At 42.7% G+C, this 14,889-nt stretch overlaps 1 protein-coding gene across 2 annotated transcripts in view; it reads left to right on the top strand.

The window, feature by feature from the left end:
• LOC131474031 (inositol polyphosphate-5-phosphatase A) overlaps positions 1–14,889 on the top strand; it is a 133,095-nt gene that overhangs the window by 67,543 nt on the left and 50,663 nt on the right. For both annotated transcript variants that reach the window (XM_058651749.1, XM_058651748.1), the window contains exons 5-7: positions 6,002–6,065; positions 7,477–7,580; positions 14,065–14,117. In XM_058651749.1, the coding sequence (XP_058507732.1) occupies positions 6,002–6,065; positions 7,477–7,580; positions 14,065–14,117 (221 nt within the window). The remainder of the gene's footprint in view (positions 1–6,001; positions 6,066–7,476; positions 7,581–14,064; positions 14,118–14,889) is intronic.

The following is a 14,889-nucleotide window of genomic DNA, read 5'->3' on the forward strand; positions in this document are numbered from 1 at the left end:
AAACGCTCAAAAGCTTTCAGAGTCATATGGATCTTAAATACATGTATCAAAGCTGGTCCATGCAGAGGTTTGGGTTTGCTTGAAATAGACCATAAATATATATATATATATATATTATGTTTGGGTTTGGGAAATGCAGCAAGAACAGTAGTTTCCTGTTTGTGCATCCAAGGATGACTGTGTTTACCACTTCAGTGCAGATTTATCAGAATATAAATCAAGATAATCTACGACCTGCGAGAACCTGGTCCTATAGTACGTGGAACTATGCAGTGAAAACTATCACTGGGAATAAATATTCAATTATTTGAGTATAAAAATTTGGTCAGTTGATAAAAACAGAATAATATTTTATTAGTGATGGCACTGAGAGAAAAAAAAAAACCTTCCTAATCCAATGACTACCTAATCTGTTGTGCATGGTGGCAGCAGCAGCAGCAAGTATTTAGTTAGTGTGTTTGCAGAAGTGATTACATTTAAAAGGTTTCTTGAATGCATCCCAAGGTTGCTGCTTTAATATGAAGTGATGGAATTTGGGAGGGTCTTTGAATGCATCTCTATAGTTCGATATGCTGTGAACCTGGCATTACTTGCACTGACTCTCATATCGTTGTAGAATATTAAAATATTTAATGAATAGTAAAATAGTATTTTGGTTGAAATGCCTATACATGCTTTGATATAGAAGCATCTGAACAAACATAACATTTCATGGAGACTTTCATGATAGTGTGATTTTTGTTTTTTGATTTTTGATGAGTTACAAAGATATTCTCAAAAGCCTGGCATTGCAGGAATCATTATTACTGAATTATTACACAAAGTAACATTTCGTGCGCATGTTATACCTATTTCGTAGAGTCCCCCCCCCGTGTCATGTCTGGGGCTCTGTAGAAATGCAGCAGGCCAGAATGATCCAATATAGCCACAGTACAAGTCAAAATTAACATTTCAAACCAGCAGTGAAGGAAAATGCAGGCTCTGCCGTCCCTGTTTATAACTGCATGGGATCAATTCTAGTCCTGCTTTGCCATGTAAACCAATTTGCTTGCAAGCTTTGCTCGTGAGGTCACTCATGGGGCCGGTGGAAGAGCATTAAAAACACTATGGTATGAGACAACTTAAATCCTAATTACTGTAAAATAAATTTACGGTCACATTTTCTTTTAATATATATGGGAACACTTATTCCTTTTCTCTGTCCCTACCTTACTTACGCCACCCCCATACACACACACACACACACACCCTAGAGACAAGAGCTCCTTCAGGACGTGACAGATAGCTCCAACACACATGTCGCTTTCAAATCACACCAAGTGACAGAGGAAGTTTTAATGAGAGTTTTGTCTGTGTATCCAGTCAGGCCTTCCAGGCAGCCGATGAATAATAGACACTGTGGCTCAATACTCTGAATACTCAATCAATGGCTCTGGGAGTGGGCCTTGGCAAACACATATGGCAGCCCCGGGTGGGCGGTGGGCTCTGGAGGGGTAGAAAATACTAGGGCTTCTCCATCTGTATCTCTGGGCTAAGAAAAAAGCAAGTCCATCTCTATTGACGCCGCTCACTTTTGTGCTGGGATGTTTTCCTTGCCAGGGATGACAAACAGGCTGTGCTGTATTGGAGATTATGTGCAGAGAAGAGGCTCCTGTGAAGGTGCTCTTTTAGCCTGGATCCTGCATATCAATGGGTCCCTTGCTGGGACATAGAGGGCAGATCATGAAATGGAGATGTGGCTTCTTGCACTGACGTGCGTTCCCACTTTGATTTGGAGTGTATGTTGTGAGTTTATCCGTGTATAAATGTTTGCCTGTAGTGAAAAATAAAGATACTGTGTCCTTATTAGTCGGAGCGATATGACATATCACAATGCAATTTCTTCATGACGGCGTATCTGATTGACCTTTCCAATGGGGGCCGAGTGTGTGTGTGTGTGTGTGTGTGTGTGTGTGTGTGTGTGTGTGTGTGTGCGTGTGTGTGTGTGTGTGTGTGTGTGTGTGTGTGTGTGTGTGTGTGTTTTATCACTTGTTTTGTATGTGTCTATGTACAGGTTAATGTGGAAGTGTGGCATCACTTGTGATTTGACAGATGAGGGGACTCGACTGATTTCTGAGCAATGAGATATAAACTGGAAAACAGCCCATTTTTTCTCTGCTGTAGAAGGAAAAAATCTCATACGCAATCTGTATAGTATATATCAATATCTGGACATAAGATGCATCTCCTAATGCAACTTGTATCCGAATGCTCTCGGTCCAGCGTCGTCTTCACTGCTAATTTGGTGACAGTTTTAGTTATCCAGTTAATATTAGTTAGCTTCTGGCTTCAGTGTTCATTATTTGCTTATTTCTATTGCACTCCTGTATTGTAGACACCATCAGAGCTTCAGAACTGTCCAATTGTAGCCAGGGTGAGTGTTGTGTCTTCTACAAAACACGACTGTGTGGCCATTTAATTAATTAATTAGTTCATTTATTTATTGTCTACAGCTTAATCCTCCTCACGACGGTCGCGGGGCTGCTGGTGCCAATCCTAGTTGACATAGGGCAAAAGGGTCACCAGTCCATCACAGGGTCAACACATAGAATCATTTACTCACACAAATGCCAGTGCCAGCCACATGCATCCCTGTGTGGTCCAAAGAAATAAAAATTAAAGAAATTAACTTGGACATCGACAAGCAAAACTGGCCAGATGCATCTTCTGAAGTGTACGGGGAGGTAACAACTCTTTCCATAACAGACAATAATCTTTTTAATAATCTTCTTATAGAAACAGAACCTACACCACGGCATCCAACCCCACTAACCAACAGCCGGTATATTCTCTGCTGTGGTGGTTTTTGAGTGCATCGTTTATTTTTTTTTGCGATTAAAATACTCATTGGACACACGTTCTCGTCGCTGTGCTTCAGAAAGCAATAATCCTACACTTTGCTAGTGTCTGGGGGGGGGGGGGGAGAGCAGAACATTAGCCTCTGAAGTTGTACAGTGAGACTGCGATGACACTGCGAGTGTGTATGTGTCGCCTCTCCTGGGACTGGCCACTCTCCCTGAGCACAGATTGGAGGTGAGACCTTGACGAAAAATTATTACTTTTATGTTTGCTTTATGGCTCATTTTTCACATTAGACGCAGAAAATCTATCCAGAGGTCACAAAATTCCTGCTTCTCCTCGTTGGTCAGAACTAATTTTTGCAGCCCTCGGTATCGATAAAGCATTCAGCGGAGCAAAGTATGCAGGCTATGTACTGCAGCGCTCAAGTCTCTATTTTCCACCAGCCAATCTACTGGGACTTGTTCAGCTCGTGTGTGCCGGGGGTTTTTGGAAATGTCAACCACACACACACACGTGCACATGGAGAAAGAGCACAGTTGCTGTTGTGTCATTGTGCCCTTATCTTTGAGCAGTTTAGCCAGTATGACTTGTGATAAGAGGTAACGTTGCCAGGACGAGTCATAAAACCCAACCTTTTATGGTGCGGTTATTGTCTTTCTGTCTACAATTATGGCGATTACTCATTTCCTCTTACCTCCCCCATGGCCCTCATGTGCACTTAATAGACTGCATTTTACTAATGGAAAATTAAGTAGCCACCGTGGCAGTGGGGTTTATAAATATGTAAAATATACTTTTAATTATTTCAAGTGAATCTGGCAGTTAATCAATAAGGAGAGACGTGACAAACATACGTTTGACACAGGCCATTGTAAAGCCTCCCGGTAAAAGATAAGCATGGCCTGTCAGCGCAGTGCGGCCCTAATGAATATTTTGAGCCTGTCATGTAAGGAGACAAATGGATTAATTGCGCCCTGCTAATATAATAGCTTCTTTATGAAGAGTGCACGGAAGAGGCAGAGGAGAGGAGAGGGAGCTGCTTGGTTCTGGACCCCGATGTCAAATAAATATTTATTAGGGTTGAGGGTTAAGTAGATTTTTGCTATTACACGGATGGCCACTTAAGCATAGTTGTTTATCATTTATTTGAAAATTGATTCATCCAAATTTGTTTGATGTCATATTAATTTTACTTTTAATCGTCTCAGGCTTTGAGGTCATATAAAGAGATCAGCGAAAACTGTGAGGGAGACTGTGTGGCAATCAGGCTTTGAAGTAAACACTAATCTATAATTACAATTATTTATGTTTTTATTTTTATTTATTTTTTGCACAGAATCAATGTTTATGTTTGACAAGTCCAAAATATATTTCCCGTCATAATTTCACAGAATCCAAGGTGAACTATTGAGTTGACGTTTTTTATTTCTCTATTTTACAATTTGTAGTATAGTAAAAAAAAAATCCTCATTTGTGCAGCTGAAACCAATAGAAATGTAGTTTGATAAATAATCTAATCTAATGTAATAATCATTACTAAAATGTGGCCTCTTGAATTCCTTTTCATCCTTCATACTGTGACTGTGCACGGCTGCCATTTAATCTGTAATTGAAAGAAATTTCTCGCTTTTCTCCCCCCATTTCATATTTCAGCACAGTCGTTTTTTATTTCACTACCCATTGAGATATTCACACAAACAGCAGCAGTTACCACAGCGGCACCACTTTGACAAATAGTGCAGTCCTCCCCCCCCACTCTGTTTTCCTATCCGTCTTTGTCTCCAAGTCTGTTGTTGGTATTTTACGGTGAAGGAGAACATAAAGACAAGTGAGCACAAATAAGCACACAGGGTTCTTCCTGGAAGCCATACTCCGGCAATGGGAAGCTGTGACCTTGAGGTCTGTGTTTGCCCAACGCCCCTCTCATATGAAAACCCACCCCCTGCCCCACCCCACAGCACTCCACCCGCCGGCCTTCCTCCTTCTCTGTTGTCCCACAGAGCAGTAGAGGGAATGACGGAGGGAGGAAAGCGCGGCGGCGGCGGAGGTTTGGGTCACCAGCCGCCGTTCTCATCAATTAAATGTGCGACAGTGTTTTCCTTGGGCTGAACTTTTATGACATGGAGATGGGCAGGACATCATGTTTGTGCTTTTGACAAATCAGCAAATGTTTAATCTCAAGATGCGCCGGCACTCATAAATAATGCAGAGGCCGGGCAGGGCCCAAACTCTCTCCCAGGCAGCGTGTCGGCAAGACTGCCGTCTGTCCACGGCCTCACCGGGAAAATACAAGAAAACACTTAATCCTCCTTCATGAGGGTCTTTTTTTTTGTGCCTCCTCCTTTTCATCACATCCCATCAGTTTCATTTTCTGTACTTCAGCATCAGACCGTTCTCCTCAGTAGTTTGAAACTATTCCCGTTTTAGATTTGCCAGCACATGTCATGTGGAACTCATAATTTTTCCCACTCCATCCACTCGTGCTTTAATTTGGTTACTGTGCACTTCATTGTAAAAGTTACTCTAACATTCCCTGAGGGGGGAAAAAAGGAGACTCGGAATTATCCCGAGCCAAAGAGCTGCTATCTCAAAGACACAAGGGATTGAGCTTGAGCTTTGCCTCCATTTGCCCTAAATGTAAAGAGGGCAACAGAAAGCAGTGTAGTGGACTGTGAACCGCATCAAATCCCCTTCTGCATGACTCTTACTTCTTCCCACAGACTTTGATTGGCTTGTCCACCGACTGGGAAAGTTTCCTGATTGTTCACAGGGAAAATTAAGATTTTAAGCCTATTGAAGTTGATCTTTGCGCGTTCAAAAGTCCATCTGAATATGTCCTTTGAAAGCTCAAATTGTTGACTGGTCACATTAGAGGACTGTGAGCCAGAGAATGGGCTCCCACTGAGTGTACTGTACGCGGAGCATGTTGCACCTGTTGTTGTGGGGCTGATTGTGTGCAGTGTTTGCTGCCTCCCATTGAGTGGAGCTGTGGGCAGCGTGTCGGGGTGAAGCACTGGGCTTTCAGCTCACTTTATTAGTTAAGCATTCTCACATTAGCTCCCCGTTTGAACAATCAACGGTGTGAAAAGGTTAAGAATCAATAAGAAAAGTGGAAGATTCTGTCAACTCACACGTTTTTATTTTTCCCCTTTTTTTCCAGGCTCTCGGAAGTTTCTACTTTATCCACGAGTCTTTGAAAAACATCCACCAGTTTGATTTCAAAGGTGAGCACCTCTCTCCCCCACACACTTCATCTCATATACTGTACATCACCTCCACTGTCCTGAAATGCAATCCTCACGTCCTGCCCCGGCGTGTCACACACCACCATTTGAAGGCAATTCCCGCTTCCATCAAAACCAGCGAGCTAAGATTGGCTCCGAGGATAATGTAAAGGGAGCGGGGCAGAATGGTAATGCTTATTAATATTAGGATTTAATTCATAAGATTTCGGGCCCCACGGTAATGGTGTGTGGCGGGTTATTGGACAGTTACAGCGGTCTCATCAGTGTGCGGTGTCAGAGGGCCCCGGGGTCCAGCGGCCGTGCTAATTAAAGAAGGGATATAGATGTGGAGGCACCTCACTTCCTATTAGACCTAAGTCGGCATTAGCACCAGTTACCCCCAGTGAAGGACAGGGCAGGGCAGGGGAGGGGTCAACACGGCAGAGGATCACTTTCCTTGTACACACACACACACACACACACACACACACACACATCAGGATTTAAAAACAGAATCACAGGAAGTAAACATTTACTTTAATAGCAGCTTTGTTAAATGTGATTGACTCTGTAAAATGTAACACTGAGCCACTTTGAAATGAATCTGAAATGATTTTCTGTGAAGGTGAACCTGCATCACTTGGTTAACAGATATAAAAGATGCAGATGCAGTTAGAAACATTCACTTTTAGAAATAAACTGTTCTGTTATTGTTTCCCCTACAGGGCTTGAATTTGAATAACCTGTGTTACTCATTGCTTTTATTGCAAAATGCAATTAATATGAATATAAAACAACATAAATAACATCCATTACTTTACAAGATTTCCATACAGAACTAAACTGTGGAATAAAGTGACTCTATTTATTCTTGCATATTCATGTTGGTTTTTTTTTTTATTGCAACAATGTTTTTAAAATAAAATGTGTGCTTCTGTTGTTCATTCAAGTGAAAGCTTTATTCATGTAGCCCAAACTCACTTATTTAAAAGTTGTGTGAGGATCCTTAAGGTTTTTGATTCAGATAAGAAAGAGTCAGAGGGAGTAAAAAATGAAAGAGAGGCTCAACCTGACAGACTCGGAACTGATATTGAATATTTAGGGAAAACATGAGCTGTTTCTTTGTTAGCTTTGTTAAATTCAATAAATGTCACGGTAAATGCAAAGTAAGTCACTTTACATAAGGTTAAGTCACTATTCACTTGAGTCACAAGCCACTTGAATACAGCTGTTTCTCTCTCTGACCAGCAGGTGGGGCAGTTGTCTGGGAAAGTGCACAGTGGCTGTCGCTCTCACTGAGCTTCAATGCTATGGGGGGAGATTCTCAATTATACACTGGAGGATTTTCAAAAAAATTAACCTGCCCGTGTTTGAAACCGTGTGTCTGTGTCTGTTCCGTCCCCGTCTGCAGCCAAGAAATTCAAGAAAGTGGTGGGGAAGGAAACCTGTTCAGAGACACTAGAGAGCACACCGACGCTGGAGAAGGAGAAGTTTCCACAGGATTACTTTCCTGAGGTGGGTTCAATCATAAGCACACACAATAGGACGGACTTGTGCTGGTGGTGGTCATCTCTAGATAATGACTGACAGATGTCAACAGTGAGTGTTGACCAGGGGTCGTGACAAATGAACACATGCTGTAGCTCTTAGAAATCACAATCCGTGAGTTGTGATCAATGGCGAGGTGGAAAATAGTACTGCATATCATATAATGTGTTTATTAGATTTCATACAGTTTCTCTTAAATAATACATCAAAATAATGCCAAACGTCAGATTATAATTCGTACAAATGGAGACAAACTTTTCTGGACTTTTTATTGTTTTTTTTTTTCATTTCCTCTGTGTCTTATTCTCCTTTTGTTTTACGATCCAATTTTTTCCCCCCCTTCTGCTTCAAGGAAACGTGCCGGACACATGGCTGATTTGGAAACAAATCAGTCACGAAATTCAAATCGTGAAATGAGAAAAAGAATGTCCTTGTTGTTTCTTGCCGTGTCCCATGGAGCAATCCTCCTGCTCATTCTGCTGCGTTCACTTTTCTGGTTTCGGCGGTGTGCTGTGCCATTGGGGGGGGGGGGGGGGGGGGGCGGCGGGTGGTGAAGTTGTGTGTGTGTGTGTATGTGTATGTGTGTGGGGGGGGGGTGAGCTGAGCGCAAGCATAGCAGTGCTGATATAGTAATAAAGACCACGACCGCCCGTGTGTCATCCCTGCACTCCCCACTCATCTGTCAACCATGCTCCGACGGCCGCCTCTGCAAATATATGCAAAACAGATGGATACGGCCCCTTCACACACTTCCCCCCAATTTCCGTCTCTTTCACACACTGCAGGACCCCCACCCACCCCCCACAAACCACCCTCGACATACACACAAACATATGCATTTACACACACCTAAACAGCCCCCCCCCCCCCGCAAACTCCGCTTCCCCGTTTCCTGATTCCACAGATGATCTAAAACCAATTACACTGATTGAGGTGCAGAGCCGTTTAAAATGCTCACGGCAAAGCATTGTTCTGCATTTAACGGGACAAGCAAAGAAAACCACAAAACAAACCTGGCACGGCGCACAGTGAGAAAGATGAGGGGAGTGATGTCGAGAGAAAGGAGGTGTGTGTTGTGGGCGCAGATGAGAAAAGTTTTGCCCCGTGATTTATGCCTCTTTCCCGGCTGGGGTATGAATCTGGGATGATGCTCCAGAGAGCAGCACTCCAGATAATGTTAGCCCATTTAAAAAGAGCAGATTTGTGTAGTCTATCAGGGTCGACGAGTATTTTTTTTCCCTCCCGCCTCCCTCCTCCTCCCCTCCATAGTGAGAAATTGGTTGTTATCATAGATCACAGATACTGCTCAAACCTCTTATGAAAGATGAATTAATTTCACTAATGCTTTAATGCAAAGCTCTCATGAGGGAGGCAGACTGGTGATAACCCCTGCCTCGTCCCCGCTTCCTCCGCTCGTGATTTATGCCCTCTTTTAGTAGATGAAACCGCCTAGATTTGCCATCCATCTGCAGCTTTGAGGAATCCTATTACACAGGGGTCTTGGACCAGACGGGATGCCTCAAGGAGTCCCGATCCAGTTTTTTGGGTCTTGACGGTTGAACGAAATGATTTCAAAAATGAAGAAGTAAAACAATAGAGAGGCTGGGCGTCGTGTTGACGTGACCGCAACTAATTTGTGGCGCGAATAAAAACTTGTATTTGAGACTCGTCCAATGTGTCGGGACAGAATCCTCAGAGGAAGGGGAGAGAGTGGCAGCAGACAGTGAAGGTGGCCGGCTGGAGACAGATGTGTGTGTTTCCCTGCCTGTGTCTTACCTTTACGGTCGGCCATTAATAAAGTGTCAGATGCTGATGACATCATGGTGGGAGGACTGTGTGTGTGTGTGTGTCTGTGTTGGAATCACAAACAAAATGTCATTCAGTGCATTTTTCGCGGCGTTTTAGACGCTTGAAGTGTGTGCCCCCGCATCTTTAAATCCTCACAGGGTTTCCTGTTGCAGATCAGATCTGAAAGTTATTTAAGTTATTGATTAATGTGTCCGTTAATCAGTTTGTTTCATCACCTGCTCTTAAAACAGAAGAAAGGCAGCTAATACATGTTAGTTCATACAAGAAAATGCTCCTCTTTTCTACTTGAATCTCCTCTTGATTTATTTCTCTTTCAGCTCTAAAATGCATAATTAAAGGACCCATTTTCTGTTGTCTGAAAATACTGTAACGTATATAACAAAAGAGATCCATTTCCATTTGATCTAAGTGGCTTTCAGCTTGTTAGAGTTGCGGAATTCTGCGTCATGAAATAAAATATTGGTTAAAGTCACTTTAGATTCACTTTTCCTGTTCCCGGTTTGATTCTGATTTAAGCGACTGCCTCTTCGTATGCAAAACGTCAGTTGTTTTCGCAATCCCGCCGTGAGTTATGGCCGCGAGTGAAGGGGAGAATAGCGGGGGGGACATTAATTGAAATGCTGAATAAGAGGGAAGTGGACAAAATAGTGGGCACATTTCTTTTGAGAGGTCGCCGTGATGGATTTGGCGGCTTGTCGGTTCCCGTTGTCCCGTCAATCTCTCCATCTCCCCTGTGGACATTAATATATTTATTTGTTTGGCGCAGCAGTACATGCCTCCAAAAACCATTGCATCATAAGGATTTGTCATTGCCTTATATAAATAAAGTATACGACCCAGACCTTAATGTGCCCTTGCTATTGATTGTTTTACACAAGCCGTAGGAAAAAAAAATAGAAAGGAAGAAAATAGGCGACAGGCTGTAGATCAACATCCATATGAGTTTCTATTTGTTGTTTGGCACCATGAGCGTGTCTATAAAAGCATTGACTTTTCATATGCCTTTTAGTGCCCTCTGTAGTGAGCTGTGATACGGGGGGCCGTGATTACTTTCAAGTTTTGCCCCTGATGAAAGTTAACTTCCGTTATATTTCCCCCCCCCCACCCACAACTCGATTTAAATGCCGTCGCGTGATTCATCGGCGCGATGCGCACGTCGAGGAGATAAAGTCATTTAAACTGGCGTCGGCTGTAAAATGCTCCCGGCGTTTATCACCACACAAGACACCAGTGACACGGATGCTGTTCTCGGTGACGGGCGTGATCCACGAGACTGAGAGCGACTCATAAATGTGGGGATAATGTGGAAATCAGAGCCCAATGAAGGGTTTTGTCACTCTTTTGCTCTGTCTGGCAGAATCAGGACAGAGAAGCGTCAACAAAAAAAGCTGCTTTCTGGATGTTTAAATTCTTTGTTTTACTTTTAACATTATACAATATTTTAAATACACACACACACATAATGTGCTGTCCAGTTATACAATATAAACCTTACGTGAAGCCCTGTCTTATTTGATAGCCCCCCCGGGATGATGGAATAAAGATAAATGTGACTGTCTACCAGGGCTCAAATCAGTCAGTGTGTATTTCTTATTACTCACAGTGCATTTCTGTCATGGGGCTTTTGTGTAACCCCCCCCTCTTTCCTTTCCTTTCCTTTCCTTTCCCCTGTCCTGCACTCCTCTCACCCCCCTCACCCCCACCCCAAAGCGTCACCCAGCCACAATATTATTTATGGGGGTCAGACTTTGAGCTGAAATATAAGAGGTCAAAGAATCAAACGGGATGGACCGGGAAACGGTGACGGGAGGGTGTTTTAGAGGAGGACTCGGGTCGTGTGTGTGTGTGTGTGTGTGTGTGTGTGTGTGTGTGTGTGTGTGTGTCTGACATTTCACACAAGTGTGATTTCCCATTGGTCACAAATGGGAAGTTTTATGTAGTGGTTTTAAGTTTTAAGTGAACCTGGCAGTTTAGTGTCCCATCTTGATTTTTTCCTCTTTTCCCCCGTCTGTCATATCCCTCTCTCTCTCTCTCACTCTCGGTCTCTACCTGTGTGTGTGTGTGTGTGTGCGTGTGCATATGGGTGCACGTGGTTAGCGGTCAGCACGTACATGTATTGCCCAACACCCTTGGATGTGACCCAGTGTGTGGCTGCCGTTCATCACTGTCATGGGCGGAGACGCCATCGCTGACCTGTGGAAGGTCAGCCAATGTCAACCCGAGCCTTGTGCCCTTTTTCCGCTGCCCTTTGACTCCCACCCTCATCCCTGTCCAGTGACTTCTTTATAGCCACCAGACCCAGATATATGAAATGATTACAGGCCACTATCCATTTTTATCTAGTGATGTCTCTTTCTTTTCTCTTTTTGTTCCCCCTTTTCAAAGTAACGGCACAGCATATGAATGAGCGAATTAGATAAATTGGTTGTTTTTTTTGGACACACGTCGTGTGTGTGTTGGGGGGGGGGGGGTGTGTGATGTCTCAGCAGGAGATTAAATGTGGCCGGACAGCATCTATGTCATCAAATCTGCCGCAATATCAGCTGCGGCAACCAAATCATGATGTCATCATGTCAACCAGGACCGAGGGACACTTTTCTTCTTTGGCACTTTGATTGATTGTGCGTGATAATCATCTCCACCGGCTGCCTATTACAAAATAAAAGCACTTAGATTGGGTAAGACTAGATTGCAGAGTGTAGTTTTAATATGTGGATACTTGTTCCACTTGACTGTAGTGGTCGTCCACATGATTACCGCGTGTGTGTGTGTGTGTGTGTGTGTTGTGAGCGTTTTTATAAGCGTGCAATGAAGTCTGTGCGTACGCGTGTGTGTGTGTGTGTATGGGGGGTTGTCGATCAGTCATACGTGGAGGAAATGGGGCAATCTGGGTTTGGTTGTCAAGGAAGTGATGGATTTTAATGCTGTGATTGTAGTTAATGGCTCTTTAAATTAAATCGAGATTAAACGTCTCTGGCTGCAGTCAAGAGTTTGTATGTGCGCCGAGCGGGGTTCGCCCTCCCCTTAACACTAACTCTTCGTCTCCCTCCTCATCCTCAACACCCCGAGACTTTCTCTCGCCTCAACTTAACTTGCACAGTGCACACACACCAATGGATTTTCCATGTAAGCAAAGCAATATGGGAGGCTGCCGTATACGTATGAAAAACCCATGAGTGTAATCACTGAAGTTAGTCTCACGGCCTGTGTTCAATATATTCAGTTAGTTTAAAAAAACATTTTTCCAAGTGTAATATCTAATTTGGGATCTAATTCCATTTGCTCCTTTTCAAAGTCACAATATTGGGACAGCGAGTTTTAATTGGGCCCATACATCCTGCTGAGGCAGTATGGATTAATTCAAGTATGCTAATGTAATTCAATTTGATACAGTTAATCTTGTACTAATGCAGATTGAAGGATGTGAGGCGCAATCAAATACCTCTTAGCCCTTTAATTTGCATATGAGTTTTTTTTTTTGAAATAAAATTAGTCAATTTGTAATTATGTGACCTGGCCCATAATTAGTTTATCCATCAGTGCAGTTAACTCCCCATCAGGAGTATCAGAGAGATGTACCGAGAGATAGACTCAACGACAGCGAGATGCTGGGGGGGGGGGGACGTATTTATCTATTCTGAATGAGAACACTCACAACATCAATTTGTCTCTCATTTAATAACCAGCTTCATGGTGAATCATGTGCTGTTTGAGAAAGATCTTTGGACTTGTGATTGGATACTTAAGTAGAGGTTGGTGGGATCTGATAAAGCAGCTTCATTCAACATGTCTACACTAGACTTTTATACTTTTTATGATGCGTATATCTTGGGCTGCTTTTGTCTTTATTATTATATTATATTATATTATATTATATTATATTATATTATATTATATTATATTATATTATATTATATTATATTATATTATTAAAAGTTTAGCTTTTAGAGACATTTTTGTGCACTGAATTTAAAGTATAGGCCACTAACTAATGTAGACTGCCAAACAACTTTTTTCCCATTATTCATTAATTTGCAGGCGTTTAGTTGTATATCCTTAAGACCTGAATTCTACGTTATACTTTGTAAATGGCATTAAAAAGACTCACTAATATGTCCTAATTTTGTTCTAAAGTCTGTTATTTTTGTGGATGAATACATCTCAATGTTGTGCGTGGGCAGTCCAAATTTGTTTTCATCTATTATACTGTTACAATGTAGTGAAATGAAAGTATAGCATCATGTTGACTAATTTAAAGAACTTTGAAGAGGTTTCTCAAAACCCTTGCATACGTGTAGACAGACGACTTTATTAATCCCTTTGGGAGGTTCCCTCGGGGAAATTAACATTGTACATAACTATTTCTAACTAAAACTTAGTTCATAAGGATATACTTTATTTTGATTCTGTACATTCATGTTTCATGTTATTACAACCTTTGTAATATGCGAAATGGAAATTGTTGAAATAGTTTTTTTTTATGGAAAACGTGAAATTGTGCTCTCAAGTAGTGGACACCGTTACAACTGTCCCATAAATCACTTGACATTGTTGCCTTAATTTGCCTCATGATGACAAGCGATGCCTCGGTAATGTCAAAGTCTGCCATTGTCATGCTAAATTGAGTCTCTCTGTTCTGCAGTGTAAGTGGTCCAGAAAGGGATTCATCAGAACTCGATGGGCCCTGGCTGACTGGTGAGTTTTATTAATAAGTCATTTCACTGACACTTCCTTCCTCATCTCTGTTCAACCTTGAATCATTACAACTGTATCATTGTGATTAGAGATGAAGATCTAACCATGTGAGTCATATCTGGCCGCAGCGGGCCGTGTGTGTGTGTGTGTGTGTGTGTGGTTATCGCAGGCAGCTCAGACAGAGAGAGTGACTTGCTCCTCTGGATCCTCTCCGGACAGCGTGCCACCGCAGCAGCAGCAGCAGCAGCAAGCAGGGATTTGATTATACATAATCGCGTTAGTCAAGCGGTTGCATATGACAGATGACAAAAAACATTACATGCCGTTGAACCTGTATGGGGTGAATACAAACGTGGGCTTCCAGTGAGCAGAGCTGCAGGGGGATGGGAGGGGAAGGTGGCTGGGGGTTGGAAGACTGAGATAGTGATCTAATAGAGGGATGACATGAGAACTAAAGAGCTGAAACGGTAAGCATTTAATAGGGGCATGACGTTTGACAAGAGCAACAGGGGAGTGAGGGAGAGAGAGAGAGAGAGCGAGAGAGACTGGTGAAAAATAGAGAGATCAGATCAGAGATGGGATAGACAGAGATAGCAAAAGCCATGCATGTATTCATTTGTTCAGGATGTCACTGCAGAGTAAACCCCTTTTGAGATAAGACCAATTCCTCCGTGTCCCCTCTGCTGAACATGAAGCTAACAAAATACCCCCAGATTGATAGGATCAGCAGCAGCAGCAGCAGCAGCAGCAGCGTTCATCACTGTACATTGAG

Source organism: Solea solea, chromosome 15, assembly GCF_958295425.1.
Source record: "Solea solea chromosome 15, fSolSol10.1, whole genome shotgun sequence".
NCBI lineage: Eukaryota > Metazoa > Chordata > Actinopteri > Pleuronectiformes > Soleidae > Solea > Solea solea.